Source organism: Ochotona princeps, unplaced genomic scaffold (genome assembly GCF_030435755.1).
Source record: "Ochotona princeps isolate mOchPri1 unplaced genomic scaffold, mOchPri1.hap1 HAP1_SCAFFOLD_3090, whole genome shotgun sequence".
Classification (NCBI taxonomy): Eukaryota; Metazoa; Chordata; class Mammalia; order Lagomorpha; family Ochotonidae; genus Ochotona; species Ochotona princeps.
The window spans coordinates 20,001-42,116 of NW_026698943.1; the positions used below are offsets into that span (position 1 = coordinate 20,001).

Sequence of the window (22,116 nt, forward strand, 5' to 3'; positions counted from 1 at the left end):
TACTGCTGCGAATACGTACTTTTACTACTGCTGCTGCCAGCGTATGAGTGTATACAACTGCCAGCGGTGGCGTGTAGCTGGTGTGGTTGCTGCTGGTGTGCACGTGGTGACGTTTTCTTCCCTTGTGTTGTGTTCCTCAGTAGACCTGTCCACAGGGTAGGATGAAACCCAGAGGTTTTGTGTAATACACACTTTCACAATCTGCACTTTCAGAACTGGAGTGCGTCTGTGTCTGTGTGGGTGGTGTGGATGTGTGTGGGTATGTCCGTTCCAGCAAAAGGAGATATCCAGTGGAAGCCAAATAAGAAGTATCTTTAATGAATTGCTGGAAGAATTCAACGAGCGGCAGGTGACAGAAGATATGAGCAACTACGAAATTGATGTCGCCATACGTTTACATGAGGGCGATTCTCTACCAGGGTTTCCTTCTCCTGACACTTTCGAATATCTCATTCTTCCATACTTAAAACGGATACAAGCTCCTGTAATGGATTGCCTCGGTAATAATACGAAGTCAGTTTGCTCTTGTACTGACAAAATGCAGACTGTGAAAGTTTGTATATTACACAAACATTCTGAGTTACATACTCTACCCTGTGTTATGCAAACATGCGAAGTAATGTGTATGTGTGTGTGTGTTCATTCCGGCTATATTAATATATATATATATATATATGTTAACCTGTGAGGTCTTTTCTAATATATATATATACATACATGAACGTATTCCAGTTTTATGTGTTATATGGTATGTAAATTTGCTTTCACTCAGTTGATCTGTAGCACGTGAATGCGCGTTTAGATAACACGTAATACGTTAGTGTGCTCCATATCTGATAGTGTTTAGTGTGTCAATATGTTCTGGATTTTGCAGCGTCTAATATGTAATTTATTCAGAATGATTATATTGCATGTGGTTGTGGTGGTGATGGTTGTGGAAGTCGTAGTAATAGTGCTAGTGGTGGTGCTGCTCGTGCTGGGGCTGTGGTGATGATTCTGCTAATATTCCTGTGTATGTATGTATATGTATATGTATCTATAAGTGTGTATATGTATGTCTATGTATATGTACGTATATGTATTCACATGTATGTATATATATGTATATGTATATGTACATATCTGTGTATGTACATCTATTTAAGTATTTGCATGTATGTATGTATATGTATATGTATGCTGCATATGTATGTGTGTGTGTGTGTGTATAGATGTACGTATGTATGTATGGGGGTGTGTGCTTCTGGCCTACATGTGTCCTCTTCATTTATGCTGAATGAAGATGGTTTTTCATGCTTGATGCTTATATATATGCTAGTTTGTGTTTTGCCGAGTGGACACAGGCTTACGGCGAAAAGAGAAAGGAACTGGGCAGCTTTTGTATGACATATCTCAACACATTTTTGGGGTGTCTGTACGCCATAATGCACACTGATTTCCATTTACCAGCTTTTTCCTGTTCACTCATGACTTGTGTTACCGCATATTTGGGGTGTCTCTACACCGTATTCCACCCTGAATGCCAGTCGCCAGTCCTTCCTTGTTCACCCGTGACTTGTGTCGCTTACCGCGTCTTTGGGGTGTGTGTACACCTTAGTGCATACTGAGTTCCACTCCGCAGCTCCTCCTGTTCACCTTGTCGTTTTGTTTGCGTCGTAATCATGGTGATTCCCCTCTACTCTTATTTACTTCCTATATCCAGGAAAAAATTTTCTTTAGACATTTAACTGAGCATATGTAGTGTATTATTTAATAAGTATGACGCTTTCACTTCTGTACCCCGCTCGTAATACTCCCTTCGCGTCACTGCAGATTTGTGTACATGTGTGTGAGTGTGAGTGTACCAGTGCCGTACACGCATACGTGTTGTAGAGCTACGGAGCTATTTGTCATTTCTTGTGATCTCCTCCCTCCCTCAACTTCTGCTCCATATTTTTTCGGTAGATTCAACACATACAACTCTCTTTCACCCTCCCCCGTCATACACGTACAACTCTCCTCCTCCCCTCCTTCAAATTCAAACAACTCATCTCCACCTTCCACATACCAACAAGTCGCTCCACTCACCCACAACAAACGTACAACTCTCTTCCTCCCTCCCCCATACACGTGGAAATCGCGGTGTACGTATCCCTTTCCACACACATACTAGTCGCCCCTCTCCCCATACATACGCTTCGCTCTTTGCGAAATGACACTCTGTCTCTTGCGTGCCAGCCACTCTTGTAGCAGCGATATATATATATATATATATATATTCTCGCAGGATGGTAGTAAATTATGAGTAATACCGCTTCCTTCTTTCTTTATTCTTCAATGCGGGCCTAAAATGACGAAAAGCTCCATGTGTATTCATCATTGTGCACGCGTGCATGCCTTTCATTGCAACCATCGCCTCTCCGCTGGTGTTTTGCTTCCATAGCGACACTTTTCTTCCCTAATATACTTCACCTACTCTCGCCTTTGCTATCACACATACATACGTCCCTACACATGTGATTCATATCCAAACAGAAGTATGTATAATCAATGCTGTTGCATGTATAATATGTAAATGTATATATATATATATATATGTCACTGTGGTCTATGGGGTGTGTCTGTGAGTGTATATATGTCTGTCTTTGTGTGTGCTGTGAACGTAGAGTCATGTATGTGATTGTATTATATGTGTACGTGTGTGACTGGTGTATATGTATGTGTAATAACTTGTTTTTTTCAGAACGCGTTTCTCACACGTTGGAGGTGTTGAGTCAGAAGATCAGTAGTCGAGTATTGGGCCGATTTCCAGTTTTATCTGCACGTGTGCTTGAGCTTTCTCAAGAACTTTTACAGAAAGAAAAAGAACATACAAGAACTATATTACAGCATATAGTCGACGCAGAAACGGGTTATTTATTTACGAATGATTCTACATACCTAGCTGAGCATGGAAGCATGATAAATAGTCATAACAATAACAAGAACAAGCAGCCACAGGAATGAGTAACATGTTATCAACAGGTAGTAATAATAGTGTTCTTGGAGGACCCGGAGGAGCAGCAGCTGCAGCGCTGGGTGGTAGTAATTTTGCAGCGGGCAATTCATCCGGTGTGGTTATGGGAACCGGTCCATATGCTGCTTTCGGTCCTGACGGAAGACCAATACAACAACCGCCTCCACAAATGCCAACGCATGCAGAGCGTGCACAACAAATGCTCTCTTCAATGCAACAGAGTGTCACATCTCTGTGGGGGAGTAACAACAATCCTCCAAAAAAAACTGTCTACAGTGGTATGTACAGACAAATATATAATGAATATATATATATACATGTATGCGTATGTAAATATTGCTTACACACAACATACACAGACACACTTGTAGGTACATACGCATATATGACCCACATGCGTATACGCACACACACATGCGTTTACACATTACTCAAAGAAAGTCCAAAAAATCCTATATCTACCGGCACACGGGACGTCAGCCGACTGCGGCAATTTAACAGATACTTTACTATGCACAGATACGCATGTGCGTACGTGCCACATGTGCACATATACACACACACACACATACATATATATATATACATATTTATATATATACATATATATATACATATTCTGAAGAGAGAGATATAAGTATATATATGACTCGTGTTGATATTTACACAGACGAAAACACACACACGCATTTACATCCTCGTGTACATGCACACGTACAAACACAGGGAATCACACATACGGACGCACACCCACACACATGAATACATGTATCTGCAACCAATAGAGCTACTAACTGATACACGCACACACACACACACACACACACACACACACACACACACACACACGTACACGTACACACAAGCGTACATATATATACATAAACACACCCACTCACACGTACATATACACAACACACACACACGTACACACAAGCGTATACACACATATATATGCATAAACACACACTCAAACGTACATATACCCAACAGATAACACCATAAAGACACGCTACACGGCACACAGACCCTCACGTCCAGATAGACAGACTCACATACATCATGCGCTCATATACACACACGCACACGTACATCACACACACACACACACACACACTCACGACCACACACACAAATATACACATACACATACAAATACACAGACACGCGCACGCACACACACACACGCATAATAACACGTACGTACACGTGCGTACACGTACACGTACCTGTAGTAAGAAGTCATACAAATATGAACATTCCCATTTTCATACAGAAGCACAAGTACCTGCGCCAGCTACATCATAAGTACACTCGTGAACGAACACATCGACATAGACGAACGCGTACACGGGGTATGTACAGGCACATGCTCATGCACTTTTTGCATACACACGCACATGTACATTCGAATCCACATACACGCATGCAAGGAATTCACAAACACCTCCACATAATACATACACTCCTACACATACGTGATGACTGGCTACACGTACATAGACACATAGAAACACATGTTCGCATGCACGTTCGTACACGCCTGCATTTACATCACGACCGGGTCGTACACGTATGCAGACATGCAGGGACACATTTGTTCATTTGTATACATACACGCATATATATAGCTGTTACTATACACACGCACGTGCATGGAGACACATCACATATACATTCACCTACATTTGTGTACAAATGGATATCCACATACATACACATACTCAGGAATCAATAAATACACATTCGTACACACAAACACACACACACATACGTGCACACACGCATGCATACACACGCACAGAAGAAATAGGACTCTGACACACGTCCACACACAAATATTGCCCCGCACACACACGTACACACACGCACACAAATTCTTGCGTGGTCACACAAACGTACGCAAACACATGCAGCTATACACATATACATATGCGTACGCTTGCATACATACGTATATATATACACTCACGTAAACACGCAGAGCTGCTGACAGCTTTATTTCTACTTCCAAGACCTCGCTTGCGTAAAAAATAAGTTGGGTCCACTCACTCAAGAATTATCTATACAGATGTATACGTATATAGATATATATATGGATGCGTGTATGTCTCTGTGTGTGTGTGTGTATGCGCGCTTGGAGTAGGTATATGCCTATGTATGTGCATACGTACCTACACGTGTGTGTGTATTTGAATGTGAGTGTGCAAATGTGTGCATAGCAGCAAGCGTCAGGCGTGGGTTTTTCTCACGCTGTGAAGATTCAGCGGGACGCCGAATCCATTTGTGTGTGTGTAGTAGTGTGTATCTGTTTGTCCGTGTGTGTGTGTTTGTGTGTCAGTGTGTGTGTATGTGTGTGTCAGTGGGTGTATTAGTGGAAAAGTGTGTATGTGTGTGTCAGTGGGTGTATTAGTGGAAAAGTGTGTATGTGTGTAGGCTTGAGAACGTGTGAGTGCGGAGAAGTCTTCGTGTGTACTTGTTGACACATATACATGTTGTGTGTCTGAGAGTGAGAGAGACTGTGTACGTGTGCGTATGTATGTTTGTGTGTGTACATCTATGTCTATATATTGTAGTAGATACGTGTGGTGTTATATACGTATATATGTATACACACCGTAAGTACGTTGATATGTATTGTTCATATCTGTATACATTACATATGTACATACATGTGAAGCCAATGCTTCTCCTTGTATATCATGACTTTTGATTTTTTCAGAGCAGTTTATACGTGAAATACGAAAGCGTCTGGACTCCTATTTTGCATTGGTATTACGGAACGTTCGTGATGCGGTAAGCAAATTGACATGATCAGCAGGGAATCCTACACTGCGTTCTCTGGTGCTATGCATTCTTCTTTTTGCGCTCCATCTTTTTCTCTTTGTCTCTTTTTTTTTCTGTTGAATTCTGCCACACACGGGAGGGCGCAGATCTCCGGAGGTAAACTGTAGTGCTGCACCTGCACATGTGTATACTCTTTCCATGATATGAATAGCATAAGGGATTTGCTACTATACATACACAGTCTTAAGTAATTACACGTACATATACATATACATACGTGTACGTGATAACATGCACATATGCTTCTGTGGGTCGCTGTATGTACGAAAGAGTCGAGTAAGAAGTAGCTGCCTGCCTTCAAGTATGATATTCATGTCCGCGTGCATTCACAGATGCATTATTAGTCAGAACGTGTGGACAGGGAGGGGTGTAGCTGGTAAGTGCAGTGGACGCAGTAGTGACATCAAATGGTAGTCGTTGTTCTGTATGTGGTCTGGAGTTTCCAGTGAGAAACCGTCGTGGTGGTACTGGCAGTGGTGATATTGATAAGAGGAGTGCAAGTAAGGGTAGACATATTAGCATTGGTGGCAGTAGTTTATAATAAAAGCAGTACGTCGAGTGGCAGTATTGTAGTAGACGTAGCGGTAGTGGTGGTAGCAGCAGTAATAGTACTGTTAGTAATAGTAGTTGTAGTAGTTGTGATAGTAGTAATGGTAAGGATGGTAGTATTTGCGGGATTTATAGTGGTAAGAATGATTCTACTTGATTGATTGATAGTAGTAGGAGGAGGAGGAATAGTAGTAGTGGTAGTACTGGTGTCTACAGTCCTGGTTGTGGAAGTAATATTGGCTGCAGTATTGGTTGTAGCCCTTTCACTTATAACGAATGCTGTAGAAATAGGGTTAGTAGTAGTAGCATACTTAACAGCATTAAGGAGGAGTACGTTATATACTGAACAGCTGTAGTAGTAGTAGTATTAGCAGTAGTATACTTAACAGCAGTAGGGATCTCTCAATATACTAGACAGCAGTAGTATCAGTAGTTGTAATAGTAGTAGTAGTAGTATACTTGACAGCAATAGGGAGCTTACAATATACACTAACAGCAATAGTAGTAGTAGTATTTACAGTGCTGGAGTGGTATTCGTACTGGTAGTGGTAGTAGTGGAAGTAGGAATAGTTGCTATTTTGGGGAAGATTGCTAGATTGTGTTGGGATGCATGTACACTGCAGCGGGTAGTCTTGTAGATGCTTGTGTGTATTGTCGTCGCCGTGTGGCAGAGGGTTGAGCTTTTTTGTGTATACCATTCTACGTGGACACCTTGCATTATGTATTCAGTAGTAGTAGAGTCTGTGTGTATATATAAGAAAAAATGATGTTGTAAGGAGATTATACGTGAGGGCGTCATTGCTAGCTGCGGGGGAGTGTACGTACATCACACAGAGAGCAGGTATGTAGTCCACTGGACATTTGCATGTTCATTGCTTCCGTACAAAAGTCGTCTTTTCGCCATGAATAATTTCTTCGGAAGTGAAGGTGCACGTCGTATCTATCTGCGCATGTTATCGGTGTTGTGTGAGTCGTCATCACTCATGCAACACTGTCCACTTCTTCTCTAGTGTTTCTGTCTCTGTGCCTTCTCTCCGTTTGGGGCTATGTCTATGTAATGCATGTTCTTTTCTGTTCTACAATTACTCTTGTCACTTTCTAATATATGTCTTCGGTGGTGTGTGAGCCACTGTTGCTGGGCTCTTACTACTGCGAATGCTGCTCTTGCTATTGCTGGGCTTCTGCTACCGCGCTTTGCTGTTACTGTTGCTGCTGCTGTTGGGCTGGTATACTACTGTTGTTACGGCTGCTATTTCTCTGCTGTCGTGTGATGTTGCTGCTGATGTCCTTGCTGCTGCTGTAGTAGTAATAGTATTACTATCTGGATGACTATTAGTGCTGATGTTACTGCCGCTGGTGTTGCAGGTGCCCAAGGCCATCGGTTATTTTTTGGTGCGCCAGCTGCAAGAAAAACTTCAGTTCGAATTGTATAATCAACTTAACGATGAATCTCAATTTGGAGAGCTCTTAGGGGAAGTAAGTTCATTCTCAAGCAAATATTCAGTGCACGTTATATCATCGATGAGAGCGCTCTCTCGTGTAGTAGTAAGCTCCGTATATTGCTGTTAAGTATATAGGTAGCTCCACATATTGCTCTCTAGTAAAAATTTTGAGCTGTTTGTAATACTGTTGTTCAGTATATACTAATCTCTCTGTATATTGCTATGCACTATATACATAGTGGGCTCCATATATTGTTGTTCAATATAGACTAATCTCTCTGTGTATTGCTATGCACTATATAGCGAGCTCCATATAGTGCTGTTCAGTATATAGTGATCACTTTCTGTTGCTCTGTAGTATACAGTGAGCTCCATATATTGCTGTTTAGTATATAGCGATCACTTTCTGTTGCTCTGTAGTATACAGCGAGCTCCATATATTGCTGTTTAGTATATAGTGATCACTTTCTGTTGCTCTGTAGTATACAGTGAGCTCCATATATTGCTGTTTAGTATATAGCGATCACTTTCTGTTGCTCTGTAGTATAGAGCGAGCTCCATATATTGCTGTTTAGTATATAGTGATCACTCTCTGTTGCTCTGTAGTATACAGTGAGCTCCATATATTGCTGTTTAGTATATAGCGATCACTTTCTGTTGCTCTGTAGTATACAGTGAGCTCCATATATTGCTGTTTAGTATATAACGATCACTCTCTGTTGCTCTGTAGTATACAATGAGCTCCACATATTGCTGTTTAGTATATAGCGATCACTTTCTGTTGCTCTGTAGTATACAATGAGCTCCATATATTGCTGTTTAGTGTATAGTGATCACTTCTTCTTGCTCTGTAGTATACGGTGTGCTCCATATATTGCTGTTTAGTATATAGTGATCACTTTCTGTTGCTCTGTAGTATACAGTGAGCTCCATATATTGCTGTTTAGTATATAGTGATCACTTTCTGTTGCTCTGTAGTATACAGTGAGCTCCACGTATTGCTGTTAAGTATATAGTGATCACTTCTGTTGCTCTGTAGTATACAGTGAGCTCCATATATTGCTGTTTAGTATATAGTGATCACTTCTTCTTGCTCTGTAGTATACAGTGTGCTCCATATATTGCTGTTTAGTATATAGCGATCACTCTCTGTTGCTCTGTAGTATGCAATGAGCTCCACATATTGCTGTTTAGTATATAGCGATCACTTTCTGTTGCTCTGTAGTATACAATGAGCTCCATATATTGCTATTTAGTGTATAGTGATCACCACTTCTTGCTCTGTAGTATACAGTGTGCTCCATATATTGCTGTTTAGTATATAGTGATCACTTTCTGTTGCTCTGTAGTATACAGTGAGCTCCATATATTGCTGTTTAGTATATAGTGATCACTTTCTGTTGCTCTGTAGTATACAGTGAGCTCCACGTATTGCTGTTAAGTATATAGTGATCACTTCTGTTGCTCTGTAGTATACAGTGAGCTCCACGTATTGCTGTTAAGTATATAGTGATCACTTTCTGTTGCTCTGTAGTATACAGTGAGCTCCATATATTGCTGTTTAGTATATAGTGATCACTTCTTCTTGCTCTGTAGTATACAGTGAGCTCCACGTATTGCTGTTAAATATATAGTGATCACTTTCTGTTGCTCTGTAGTATACAGTGAGCTCCACGTATTGCTGTTAAGTATATAGTGATCACTTTCTGTTGCTCTGTAGTATACAGTGAGCTCCATATATTGCTGTTTAGTATATAGTGATCACTTCTTCTTGCTCTGTAGTATACAGTGTGCTCCATATATTGCTGTTTAGTATATAGCGATCACTCTCTGTTGCTCTGTAGTATGCAATGAGCTCCACATATTGCTGTTTAGTATATAGCGATCACTTTCTGTTGCTCTGTAGTATACAATGAGCTCCATATATTGCTGTTTAGTGTATAGTGATCACTTCTTCTTGCTCTGTAGTATACAGTGTGCTCCATATATTGCTGTTTAGTATATAGTGATCACTTTCTGTTGCTCTGTAGTATACAGTGAGCTCCATATATTGCTGTTTAGTATATAGTGATCACTTTCTGTTGCTCTGTAGTATACAGTGAGCTCCACGTATTGCTGTTAAGTATATAGTGATCACTTCTGTTGCTCTGTAGTATACAGTGAGCTCCACGTATTGCTGTTAAGTATATAGTGATCACTTTCTGTTGCTCTGTAGTATACAGTGAGCTCCATATATTGCTGTTTAGTATATAGTGATCACTTCTTCTTGCTCTGTAGTATACAGTGAGCTCCACGTATTGCTGTTAAATATATAGTGATCACTTTCTGTTGCTCTGTAGTATACAGTGAGCTCCACGTATTGCTGTTAAGTATATAGTGATCACTTTCTGTTGCTCTGTAGTATACAGTGAGCTCCATATATTGCTGTTTAGTATATAGTGATCACTTCTTCTTGCTCTGTAGTATACAGTGAGCTCCACGTATTGCTGTTAAATATATAGTGATCACTTTCTGTTGCTCTGTAGTATACAGTGAGCTCCACGTATTGCTGTTAAGTATATAGTGATCACTTTCTGTTGCTCTGTAGTATACAGTGAGCTCCATATATTGCTGTTTAGTATATAGCGATCACTTTCTGTTGCTCTGTAGTATATCCATATATTGCTGTTTAGTATATGTAGTAAACTCCGTATATAGCTGAGTATTCCGAAGTGAGCTCCGTATATTGGTGTCCAGTATATAGTGAGCTCTAAGTGTTGTCTAATATATAGTGATATCTTTGTACTGTTGTGTAGTACATAAAAAGCCCCGTATATTGTTGTTCGGTATATACAGTGACTTCTTTATTTATGCTGGTCCTCTTACTGCTTCTAGGACTGATATACCACAGCTATTGCTGGTAGTGCTGCTTTTCCAGCTGGTGCTACAGTTGCTACTGCAGCTTTCGTTCGTGCTCACACGTACTGCTGGTCTTCTGGTCTCCTTCAGTTGCCACCAGTACTGGCGCTGCCTCTGCTGCTGCTAGTGGTGCGAGTGCTGCTAGTACTCGTGCTGCTGTTCCCGCTAGTGCTGCTCCTGCTACTACCGCTGCTAATGGTCGTGTTGCTGCTCGTACTGCTGGTGTTGCTACTGATGCTATTGCTCTTGCTACTGTCATCAGTGGTGTTGTTGCTGCTTATACTGCTACGGCTGCTATAGCTGTCGCTTCTTCTGCTGTGGGTGCTCCTGCTGCTACTCTCGCTAATAATACTGTTGCTGTTTTTGCTGCTGGTGCTGCTACTGCGCTCTTGCTGCCACTGCCAGTGGTGGTGCTATAATACTAATCGTACTGCTGGTGTATCTACGTAGTACTGCTCATGATGCTTTTGCTGCTGTCATCAACAGCTGCTGCTGTTGCAGCAGATGTGGCGTCTGCTGCTACTGTAGTACAGTTGCTTTAGTAACTGTTGTTGTTGATGGTGCTGTTCTACCTGTGGCACTCGTAGTGCTACTAGTAGTTGTAGTTTTAGTGCTTGCAGTAACTGCCTTCGCTGCTTTTGCGGGGTGGGGCACGGGGCTGCTACTACTACTAATACTACTACTACTACTACCCGATGACAAGGCACTGCTGTATATTACTGTATAAAAGAGCAGGTTTGTTTGTTCGTGCGGGTTGTCTTTTCGCAGCCACCACATATAATGGAAGAGAGACGTGCACTCGTGAAGCAGCTCCAAACACTGAAGCGTGCTACTGCAGTGCTACAGCGAGACCCTTCGATTGCTGCTTTGAATATAGAGGGTTTAGATGACTCCTTAGATAGAGACATACGAGAGTTACAACGTGAAGCAGCAGCAGCATCAGCAGGAGGAGGAGGAGGTGGTGGTGGAGGAGGAGGAGGAGGCGGCATGATATTAGGTGGTGGGAAACATGCATTGGCATCACCATTTGGTGCATCTATTGGTGGGCCTTTCAATTCCCTTACTTTGCTGCAGCAGCAAAGACAGCCACATACTAGTGCTGCTGGTGGTCAGCAGCATCATCATCATCATCCATCAAGCCCACACACCACAATTACATCTACATCATCCCAGCAGCAGACAGGTGATGGGAGTGGGGGTGGTGGTGGTGGTGGTGCAGCAGCAGGTGTTGGCGGTAGTGGTAGTGGTACTGGTAGCACTCATAGTAGCGCTGGCGGTGGTGGGGGTATCGTGAGTAGCAATAGTAATAGCAGTAATACTATCAATAGTAGTGCTGGTACTAATATACGAGGAGGCCCAACAGGCACAGGAGTCGGAGGAGGAGCAGCAGCAGGTGGAGGTGGTGGAGGTGGAGGAGGAGGAGGCGGTTTACCACATACAAAAGGTCGTATGGTTCTAACAGATAATAATTATGTTGAGGGTACCTCAGCAACTGCTCCTACTAATACTTCTCATAACCATACTAATAGACTCATGATGATGAATGGTAGCACTCCTGTGCCTGGGGTCGACCATCGAAATAATATTGCAGCAACAGGTATAGAGATATATGTGTAAATATATGTAGTAGAAGGATATATGTACATTTCATACACCTAGATGGTATCTGTGAGTGTGTATATATATACACTTGTATACATATATGTACATATATATGAGAGGTATAGTTACATATGTATGTAATGTGTGGGAATAGAGTTGGTTGGGACGTCGATGTCTGCGTACAGATATATATATATATATATATGAATATATATGTATCATTTCTCTCTAGTAGTAGTAGTAGTAACCGAATGGTAGCAGTGCTACTTGGTTGGGTTGTTGTCACTGTCTGGCAACTAGTAGTATTTGTAAAGCAGAAGTAGTAGTATTAGTAGTAATCGTAGTATATAGTTATAGCAGTAGTAGTAATTATTGTTGTATATAGTTAAGGTTGTGATAGTAGTGGTTGTTGTTTCCTAGTGGTAGGAGTTGTAGTACCAGAAGTCGTCGCGATATTTATAGTAGTAGTAGTAGTAGTAATAATGCATGTACAGCAGAAATGTTGCTATGGGGTATGTGTCAAGCAGTAGTAGTACCGCGGCAGTAGTGTAATTCAAATAATACTACGGATAGTTCATCGTGTGTTATAATGGACATAGTATCAATGAAGTAATAGTAATAGTAGTAATAGTAATAGTAGTAATAGTAATAGTAGTAATAGTAATAGTAGTAATAGTAATAGTAGTGATAGTAATAGTAGTAATAGTAGTAGTAGTGATAGTAATAGTAGTGATAGTAGTAGTAGTAGTATTCGCCACAATGTTGATTATACTTGAAGTAGTACAAGTAGCGAGTAGAAGTAGTATTAATAGTCGTGATAGAGTAGTCCTAGTCTGAATGATAATAGTAGTAGTAATAGTAATAGTATCATTGTAGCAGTAGTAGTAGTGCTGACTGTTGTGGCAGTAGTAGTAATTGCAATAGCTCTTCTCGTAGTGGTACTCGTAGTAGTAGTAGTAGTGGTAGTAGTAGTAGTTGTTGTAGTAGTTGTTGTAGTAGTAGTACAGGTTACAGGAGGTCAAAATAGTTAAGCTGTTGTGGTAGTAGGGTGAAGATTATTGGGACGAGTACTCTTATGATTGATAGTAGAGTAGTACTACAAGTGCAGTAGCAGCAGTAGTAATAGTAACAACAGCTGTAGTAATCTGGTACAACTATGCAGTAGAGGTGGTCTGCTAGTAGCAGTACCAGTATGTTGTAGTAGTAGTAGTAGTAGTAGTATGTAGTTCTAGTAGTAGTAGTAGTAGTAATAGAAGTGGTGTAGTAGTGGTAGTAGTAGTAGTAGTAGTAATAGAAGTGGTGTAGTAGTGGTAGTAGTAGTAGTAGTAGTAATAGAAGTGGTGTAGTAGTGGTAGTAGTAGTAGAAGAAGTGGCATAGTAGTAGTAGTAGTATGTAGTTGCAGTTGTAGTTGTAGTAGTATTAGTAGTAGTAGTCGCTGAAGCACGTTTTGGTGTATAGTATTGATGGGTGAGAAAATGAAGGGCATCAGTATAGTCATGAGTTTGGTGCAGTACACCACAAATGGCTTCGGTTCTATTATTAGTAGTAGTAGTATTCTTACTATTATGCTATTTATCCTCTTCGTGGGGTTGATGTTCTATCTCCTCTTTCTTCTACTGCAGCAACTGGCGGTGCAGCTGGCGTATTGGAGAAGCTTCGTGGAGCAGCCCCTCCTCCTCCTCCTCAACCGAACGTTTTTGATGGTAAGATGATATGTTAATAAGCGATACTTTTCTCCTTTTTGCATGCTTCATACGAGAGAGAGATACATATGTATGTCAGTTCTTCTATTCAAACCAGCATGTAGTATATGTAGAGGATTGTATGATAGATATATCTGTGTTGCATAATGCATGTATATGTATATACTCTATAGAATAAGTATGTACGGTATGAAATATGTGTATACTGTATATACTATGTATGTGCTCTATATAATACGTGTGTTTTTATACGTAGTAGGTATGCACTGTATATATAGTATAGAAATCTCCTGTGTAATATGTGCGCAGTCTATATGATATGTGTAAACTGTATCTAGCATGTGTGTACTGCATATCGTATGTGTGTAATGTATTTAATAAGTGTGTACTGTATATAATATGTGTGTGTGCAGTATATAGTTTATCTGTCCTGTCTGTAATATGTATATACATTGTATATAGTATGTGTGTCTTGTATATAACGTGTGTATACCGATATATGTGTACTGTAAATAATATGTGTATACCGCACATAATATGTTTATACCGTAGTAAATATGCGTGTACACTGTATGACATGTGTCTGCTGCATATGGTTTGTGTTTGTACTGCATATAGTACGTGTGTACTGTATACTGTATACATATATATATGTGTACTGTATACTGTATACATATATATATATATACGTATTATATATAATATATGTGTACTGTATGTAGTGTGTCTGCAATGTGTATAACATAGGTATACCGTATATAATATATATATATATTTGTATACCGTATGTTACGTGTGTGTACTGCATGTAGATTGTGTGTCTTGTATTCAATATGTGCGTACTGGATATATGTACTGATTATAATACATGTGTACTGTAAATAGTTTGTAGGTACTGTATATAATATGTGTGTACTGTATATAATATGTGTGTACAGTATGTGGTATGTGTGTAATATACATATATATGTGTATAGACACACAGTATGTGTGGACTATGTATATATATATAAGTGTTTTTGTGCGATTAAGTTGTGGAGGGCTCGTTCAAAGTACGTGCGTGGTAAGAGGACATCGCAGGGCCTGTTTGTGTATGTATATATTTGTCTTCGTGTGTGTATGCGTATGAGAAGTTTGCATGCGTGTGAGCGTGTGTGTGCGCTTTTAGTGCAGCTCTCCGTTCGTTTTTGCGTTCTGATTGTGTGTGCGTGTGTGTGAGCATGTCACACACAGATACACGGAGGTGTATCCGTATATGTATGCATGTTTGTGCATGCGGACATACGTATATGCAAGTATCATTGTATGAACGGCTGTGTATACGTACGATGTATGAGTGTATGTGTCTATGCATGTAAGGGGGTACGCACATATGTATATGTCGGTAGGTGTATTTAAATACTGATGGTGATATTATGGAGCAGAGGCCTTTAAAGATTATTGCATGAATGACTTGTATTTGTATGTACGCGTGTTGTACTAGTAAAACACGTACATACGTCTCTGTGATATTGAGTTCATGTACGTATGCACGCCTCTGTGTGTGTGTGTGTGTATGTGTATGTGTGCGTTGGTGTTGATAATAATGATAGTAGTAATAGTAGTAAAGAGCGTTGGGAGTGAATGCAGAGTTCTATGACTTGTGCTTACGCGTACGTTTATTCTCTTAGAAAATCGTTTAGCTACTTCCTCTCCCTCTCTCTGTCTCTCTTCATATATATATATATATATACTGATATATATGTACGCATGTGTATGTCGTATGTTTGTCTGTTTACTTGATTGTGTGGCATTCCTAACATACAGAGCCTAAGTACGGTGTTTCTGCTGCAAAACACATGTTCGAAAAAACCCTCAAGTTCCAGGTAAGTTCATATGTGTCTGTGTGTGTCAGACCTTCAAACATCGAAGAAGTGAAAACGTTTACCCAAATATATTACTCCCAAGTAGTATCATATCAAAGAGCCGTACACACACACACACATACACATACATATATACATACATACGTACATACATGCATACACGAATCAACAGAAAGAGAGACCCTCTACTATTTCCTTCAACTATCGTTATGTAGCTATGCAGCACTCCCATTATATCTACATATATATATATATAGAGAGAGAGAGAGAGAGAGAGAGATTTTCCCAATGGAAGACTCATTTTTCTGTCCACTGCTGTTTTACCCTCCCAGGAGCGTCTCGTATAGCAGACGCAAGAACTTTTTACAGATGGTATTTTTTTTGTCAAACACTGTGTCACATAGAAGAAGAAGCAGCAAAAGCACGGACACAGGATAGACATTTGCAGTCGTAATAGGAGGAGCACGTGTACTTGTGGTGCCGTATTACCAACAAAACTTCAGCAGCAGTTGCACCAGCACTAGTACTAGCATTTTTGCATTAGCCGCAAAACCAGTAGCCATAGGAGTAGTAGTACTGCTAAGATCAGCATCCGCAGAAGCAGCAAATAGAAAAGCAATCGCATTACCAGCGATTGTACGAGCACTAGCACCAGCAGCAGCTGTGGTAGTAGTAGTAGTAGTAGTGGTAAGAAGATCATTTGCAGGAGCAGTGGAGTATAGAGCCAACCACGTCAGCAGCAATTCCGCTAGCACTAGCGCCAGCAGCACTAGCTGAGTAGGAGTAGTAGTAAGAACGGCAATGGCAGAAGCAGCAATCAGAGAAACAACTTCATTAGCAGCTGATGTACGAGCACTAGCCCCACCAGGAGCTGCTGCACCAGTAGTAAGATGAGCATTGGCAGAAGAAGCAACAGTTCCAGAAGCAACCCCATCAGTAGCAGTCGTACGAGCAGTAGCACCAGCAGAAGCAGCAGTTGTTTTGAAGCATCACTACCAGCAGCTGTAACAGTAGTACTGGTCAACATCAGCAGTAGTAGGTGTTGGTGTACGATCAGCAATAGTTGATGCAGTAATCTTGGAAGCAAACCCACCAGCAGCAATTGTGCTAGAATCAACGCTAGCAGAAGCAGCACTTTTGGAAGCAGCACTACCAGCAGCACTTGCTGTTACCGTAGCACTAGCGACAACAGCAGCAGCAGCAGTAATGGTACCGGCATTAGCAGAAGCAGTCATTCTGGACACAGCCCTTCCAGCAGCTACTGCTATATTACTAGCAGTGGAAGTAGAGCACGAAGATTTATCGTTGAAAAAGCCTAGCCGTAGAAGCATGAAAAGCATTGTTACCAGCTACTGTGAATGCGCTCCTGTAAGCAGCAAATATACGAGCACTAATAGTAATACGATCAGGGACCATAACAGCAGTAGTACAGACACTTGCATCCCACCACCACCAACAGCAGCAGTAGTATTAGTAGCAGTAGAGGCACCCTCCCACCAGCAACAACAACAAATAGTAGTAGCAACTGCTAATACTATTTGCTATTCTTACGAATCCTGTTACTCCTACTGTCGCCCTCAAAAGGATTACTACTGCTCTTATGATTACAGTCGTTAGATAGCTCTATCACAAGATCTAGTATTAGAAAAAGCAGCACGTCACCTCCAGCAATAGAAGTAGTAGTAGTAGTAGTAGTAGCACGTCACCTCCACCAATAGAAGTAGTAGTAGCAGCACGTCACCTCCAGCAATAGAAGTAGTAGTAGTAGTAGCACGTCACCTCCACCAATAGAAGTAGTAGTAGCAGCACGTCACCTCCAGCAATAGAAGTAGTAGTAGTAGTAGCACGTCACCTCCACCATAGAAGTAGTAGTAGCAGCACGTCACCTCCAGCAATAGAAGTAGTAGTAGTAGTAGCACGTCACCTCCACCAATAGAAGTAGTAGTAGCAGCACGTCACCTCCACCAATAGAAGTAATACTAGTAGTAGTAGTAGCACGTCACCTCCACCAATAGAAGTAGTAGTAGTAGCACGTCACCTCCACCAATAGAAGTGGTAGTAGTAGTAGCACGTCACCTCCACCAATAGAAGTAGTAGTACTAGTAGTAGTAGCAGTAGTAGCACCCCACCCCCATCAACAGTAGTAGCAACATACTAAGAGCTGCGGTAGATAGACGCAGGCTGTTTACTGTACATCCAACGCAATAGTAGAGGGAGAATTACACTGGCGCGCGTGTCAAGAGGAGAAAGAGTGCTAGAAGCTGTAGTAAATTTTCTTCAATTTTTTCCAGGTTACACATAACCGCAGTAGAGAACGGTTCTTTCTTTTCGACGGAAGGTGGGACCTCTAGTTTTGTCATTCGGCTTTCCTTCACAAGTTATATCAACATAGCAGAAGGAAATGTGATACTCATCTTTCCATAGCTGATAACACACTAACTATTCACCGATGTAGCGCGCGTCCGCAGATGGAGTCAGTAGTACTCTTCATTCAGCTGGTTCACATTCTACAGGAACCAAGCAGCTGGGGAGTTATCATTACCTATATGGTCACCTCATGTGAAGTCATATATATATATATATATATATATATATATATATATATATATATATATACGTATATATGTATATGTGTGTGTATACATATATGTACTGCAGACTTCCTTTGTAGTTGCAGGCTACAGAAGGTGATGGGACAGCTCCTGTTAAGCTGTTTCATATGTACCGCGCGGAACAGCGCTCTAAGACTAACCAACCACTGCTAGTACTTATAGACACTATCATAAGAACACTACTACTAAAACTAATACTACATTTTCTACTAGTAATACAAATATTAATACTACTACAAACATGATTACTAATGCTACTATTAAGAATACCAATACTACTAATAATAATAACGGTCGTAGTAGTTGTAGCAGTACTAGTAGTAGTACCAGCGGTAGTTGTAACAGGTGTAGTATAAGTAGTACTGGTCGCAAAACTGGTAGTATAACCACTACTACTTGTAGGAGTGATAATTAGTGCTAGCAGGAGTCCTGGTCACTACGGTAGTAGCAGGTATAGTAGTACACCGGTGGTAGTAGTAGTAGTAGTAGTAATAGTAGTAATTGTAGCAGTCGTATCAGTAGTACTAGTGACTGGTGTAGTTTTAGTAGTAGTAGTAGTAGTATTTGTTGTAGCAGTAGTTGTAGTGTTACCACTACTACGTGTAGGAGTGATAATAGCGATAGCAGCATGTCTGATCACTGTCGTAGTAGAAGGAGGAGTACGAGTACGAGTATCGTGTAGTACTAGTAGGTATAATCATCTAGCTGGTTTAATTTTCCCGCCTAGTCTGCTCGGCCGTGTTTTATGTATGTGTATGTGTGTGTATGGAAAAACGGATAAGTAGCGCCTGTTCCGAGTAGATACGAGAGTCCATTCTACTGATACTATAACTACTGTTGTCACTGCTGCGAGTAGTGTGAATGATCGTTCATTGTGGTCACTGTTTTTACGTGCAGGTTGCCACTCTCGTTTTACTCGTGTATATCTGGGAGCAGAAAGACATTAGTGACGCATTCATTTGGTCCCTTCTTCATATATATATGTTTATGTCTATGGAGGGAGCGAGGGAGGGTGAGAACGAAAGAGAAAGACAAAAAGCTCTGTACATATGTATATATATTTATATGTATGTTTGCATGAAGAATGCTCGTGGAGGACTGGAGATTATTACTGAGGCAATGAAAGGCTTTTATCTCAGGATCTTGACGCAGATTCTAGTCTGCATGTGGACGATATTTGCGAGGGGCGTAAGGAAGGGGAGAGGCGGACTGAAAAAGATGAAAGTATCCGTGCTAATGTCTTCTAGAACTCTTTACCTCTGACACAATGTACGTGTGTATGTGTCTGTGTGTGGGTGGTGCTGCTATATGAGACAGTCGTATGTAGACTCGAGGAGATATGGCTGTGCAGCTGAGCTGTCTGTATGTGGACGTGTATGTGACTGCCGCTTGATGGTGATGTCTGTGTACGTGCAATATGTGTTTGTGTGCTTTTGTGTATATGTGCGACTCTCTGTCGTAGACCTTCGGCATGTGATTTTCTATATACACCTTACTTTCAGTGGCAGGTGAGTGGTAGGCAGTATGCAGTTCATATATATATATATATATATATATATATATATATATATATGACAGTTATGTATGTGTGTCAAACAGTCTTCAAGGTTGTGAGGGTGAATCGATCTGCGCATGAACCGACGCTCTCTCCGACGTCGGAAGAACTTGTTTTTCTCTTATTTTCATGTGTGGTGATGCAGGCTGCAAATAATCCTCTTTTCAGTGACTAGAGGCACAGCTGTTGTTGCACCTTTTTCAGTTGCCCGGAGTTTGAAGTTCCGCTGCGTCGTTCATCCCTTTGCTGTTTCTGGCGTGTTCGACGCATATACACAGCAGTCACATGTATAAATATATGTACATAGCAGTCACATTTGTAAACATATATATCGCAGCAGTGCTCTCGGTAGTTAGCTAGCTCACCCGTGTTGTCTGCCCATGTACTTTGCTCGTAGATTCCTGGATTGCTGGTACTGCTGATGTACAGGTTGCAGTTTCTGTCGGTTTGAGTGCTAACGTTGCTGTGGTGGTGGCTGCTGTTGTTGCTGTCGCTGTTATGGGGAAGTTGACTGCTGGCGTATTGCTGGTACTGGTGTTGCTGTGGGATTGGCTGCTGTTGCTGCTATGAAGTTGAACAATGGCGTGTCGTTGGTACTGCTGGCCGGACGTTGTGCTGGTGGTGGTAAGGGGCTGACTGCTGTCAATGCGGGGGATGTACCGGTGTCGCTGCGCTGGTCTATGGTAGGGTTTGCACTAGCGATGCTGGCTTTGCGGCAGCGCCCACGCGAGAAGAAAAGCATTTACACGGCCGAAGAACAGCAGCTTTACTAGAACGCATGGGTCTACGAGAGCACGACGTTTGTGTGTCTTCTTCGTTCTTTTTCCTTGAATTCTTACATTCTCATGACATCGTTATTCAATCGAAGAACCCTTTTTCTAGCCGCGCACATCTCAGGAAATACCATAAAACATTATACCCTCATAAGCCCACGCACATGGGGGGGCCTCAGTCTCTGTTTTGTTACCTATATACTGGTGGCGGCGTTATAAAGGATAAAGTCGCTGTTTTTTTGGCAATCCTTTAAGTCTCTCGAGGAAAACCTTTCTCCACTTTATTTTATGAAACAGTGGAGTAACTACAGATTCAGTACCGTTATTCTTAGCTTGGTCTCTCATGGTCACATGAAACTGCCTCTGATGCTTCTGCTGCCGCAACTGGTACTTCGAATACACTGCCAGCTGATTGTGTCAGTCATGTTGCAACAACACACTACGAACAGGGTGCACGTGCAGTGCGAGCGTCTGGTCTCTGCTGCTGCTGCGTTAGCTGCTTCTGCTGGAGGTGCTGGCATTGCTACTGCGGTAGTGGCGCGACTCCTCCTCTGCTACTCGCGCGAGGCGGCTGGTGCCCATGAGATCAACACTCCGTCGTTGCTGTTTGGAAGCATCAAACACCCTGTACAGCAGGATGAAAGAGAATTTTTTCTCTTCGTTCCCTTCGCACCCACACACCTCCTGCACCCAGTTTCGTGTGTTGGAGCGATGGCGTACGCGGAACAGTATGATTTCGCCCTTGGGCCTTCTTCGTCTTTTCTTTACCTGCAATCTCTCACGGCTAAGTTGTATCTTGTACCAGATTGCGTAAGGGAAGTTTTAGTTTCTCGCACACCTTGCTGCTGCTGTCTCTGTCGCTGCTTTCTGCTGCTACCGGACAGCTGGACGTGAGATGACGGACACGTAAGCCATTTGTAGAATTTGCTCCATTGACGCTGCCGCGACACTTCCACTGGCTCGTGCACCTGCTTGTTTCACTGGAGTATAACGCTACTGCTGCTGGGGCAGCACAGCACCTTTCAAGAGTGACGTACAGAAGGAAAGGAGAAAGTGTCTACCATTCAATCAAATAAAACCTCTTGTTTAGCAGCTCTGTATCTCCGTCTTCTTTCACAAACGCCCTTATGTTCACTTATGTGTAGAAGCATATGCGACGGCTTTCCTGCTTCACTAAGATACATCTTCTGTAAAATGGTATAGGTAAAGATGTATGCTATTTTCGCAATGACTACAATGGAGCTTTTTTCTCACTACATGAATATTTATACGCA

The 22,116-nt window shown here is 41.5% G+C and overlaps 1 protein-coding gene across 1 annotated transcript in view; it reads left to right on the plus strand.

Moving 5' to 3' along the window:
• Window positions 1–20,842, plus strand: part of LOC131479142 (dynamin-1-like protein) — a 39,409-nt gene extending 18,567 nt beyond the window's left edge. The window contains 11 exon segments of the mRNA XM_058659713.1: window positions 275–500; window positions 2,723–2,947; window positions 3,037–3,273; window positions 5,718–5,791; window positions 7,757–7,867; window positions 11,500–11,673; window positions 11,806–12,067; window positions 13,957–14,037; window positions 16,933–17,514; window positions 20,467–20,597; window positions 20,642–20,842. Of these exon segments, the coding sequence (XP_058515696.1) occupies window positions 275–500; window positions 2,723–2,947; window positions 3,037–3,273; window positions 5,718–5,791; window positions 7,757–7,867; window positions 11,500–11,673; window positions 11,806–12,067; window positions 13,957–14,037; window positions 16,933–17,514; window positions 20,467–20,597; window positions 20,642–20,842 (2,304 nt within the window).
• Window positions 20,843–22,116: the final 1,274 nt, after the last annotated feature.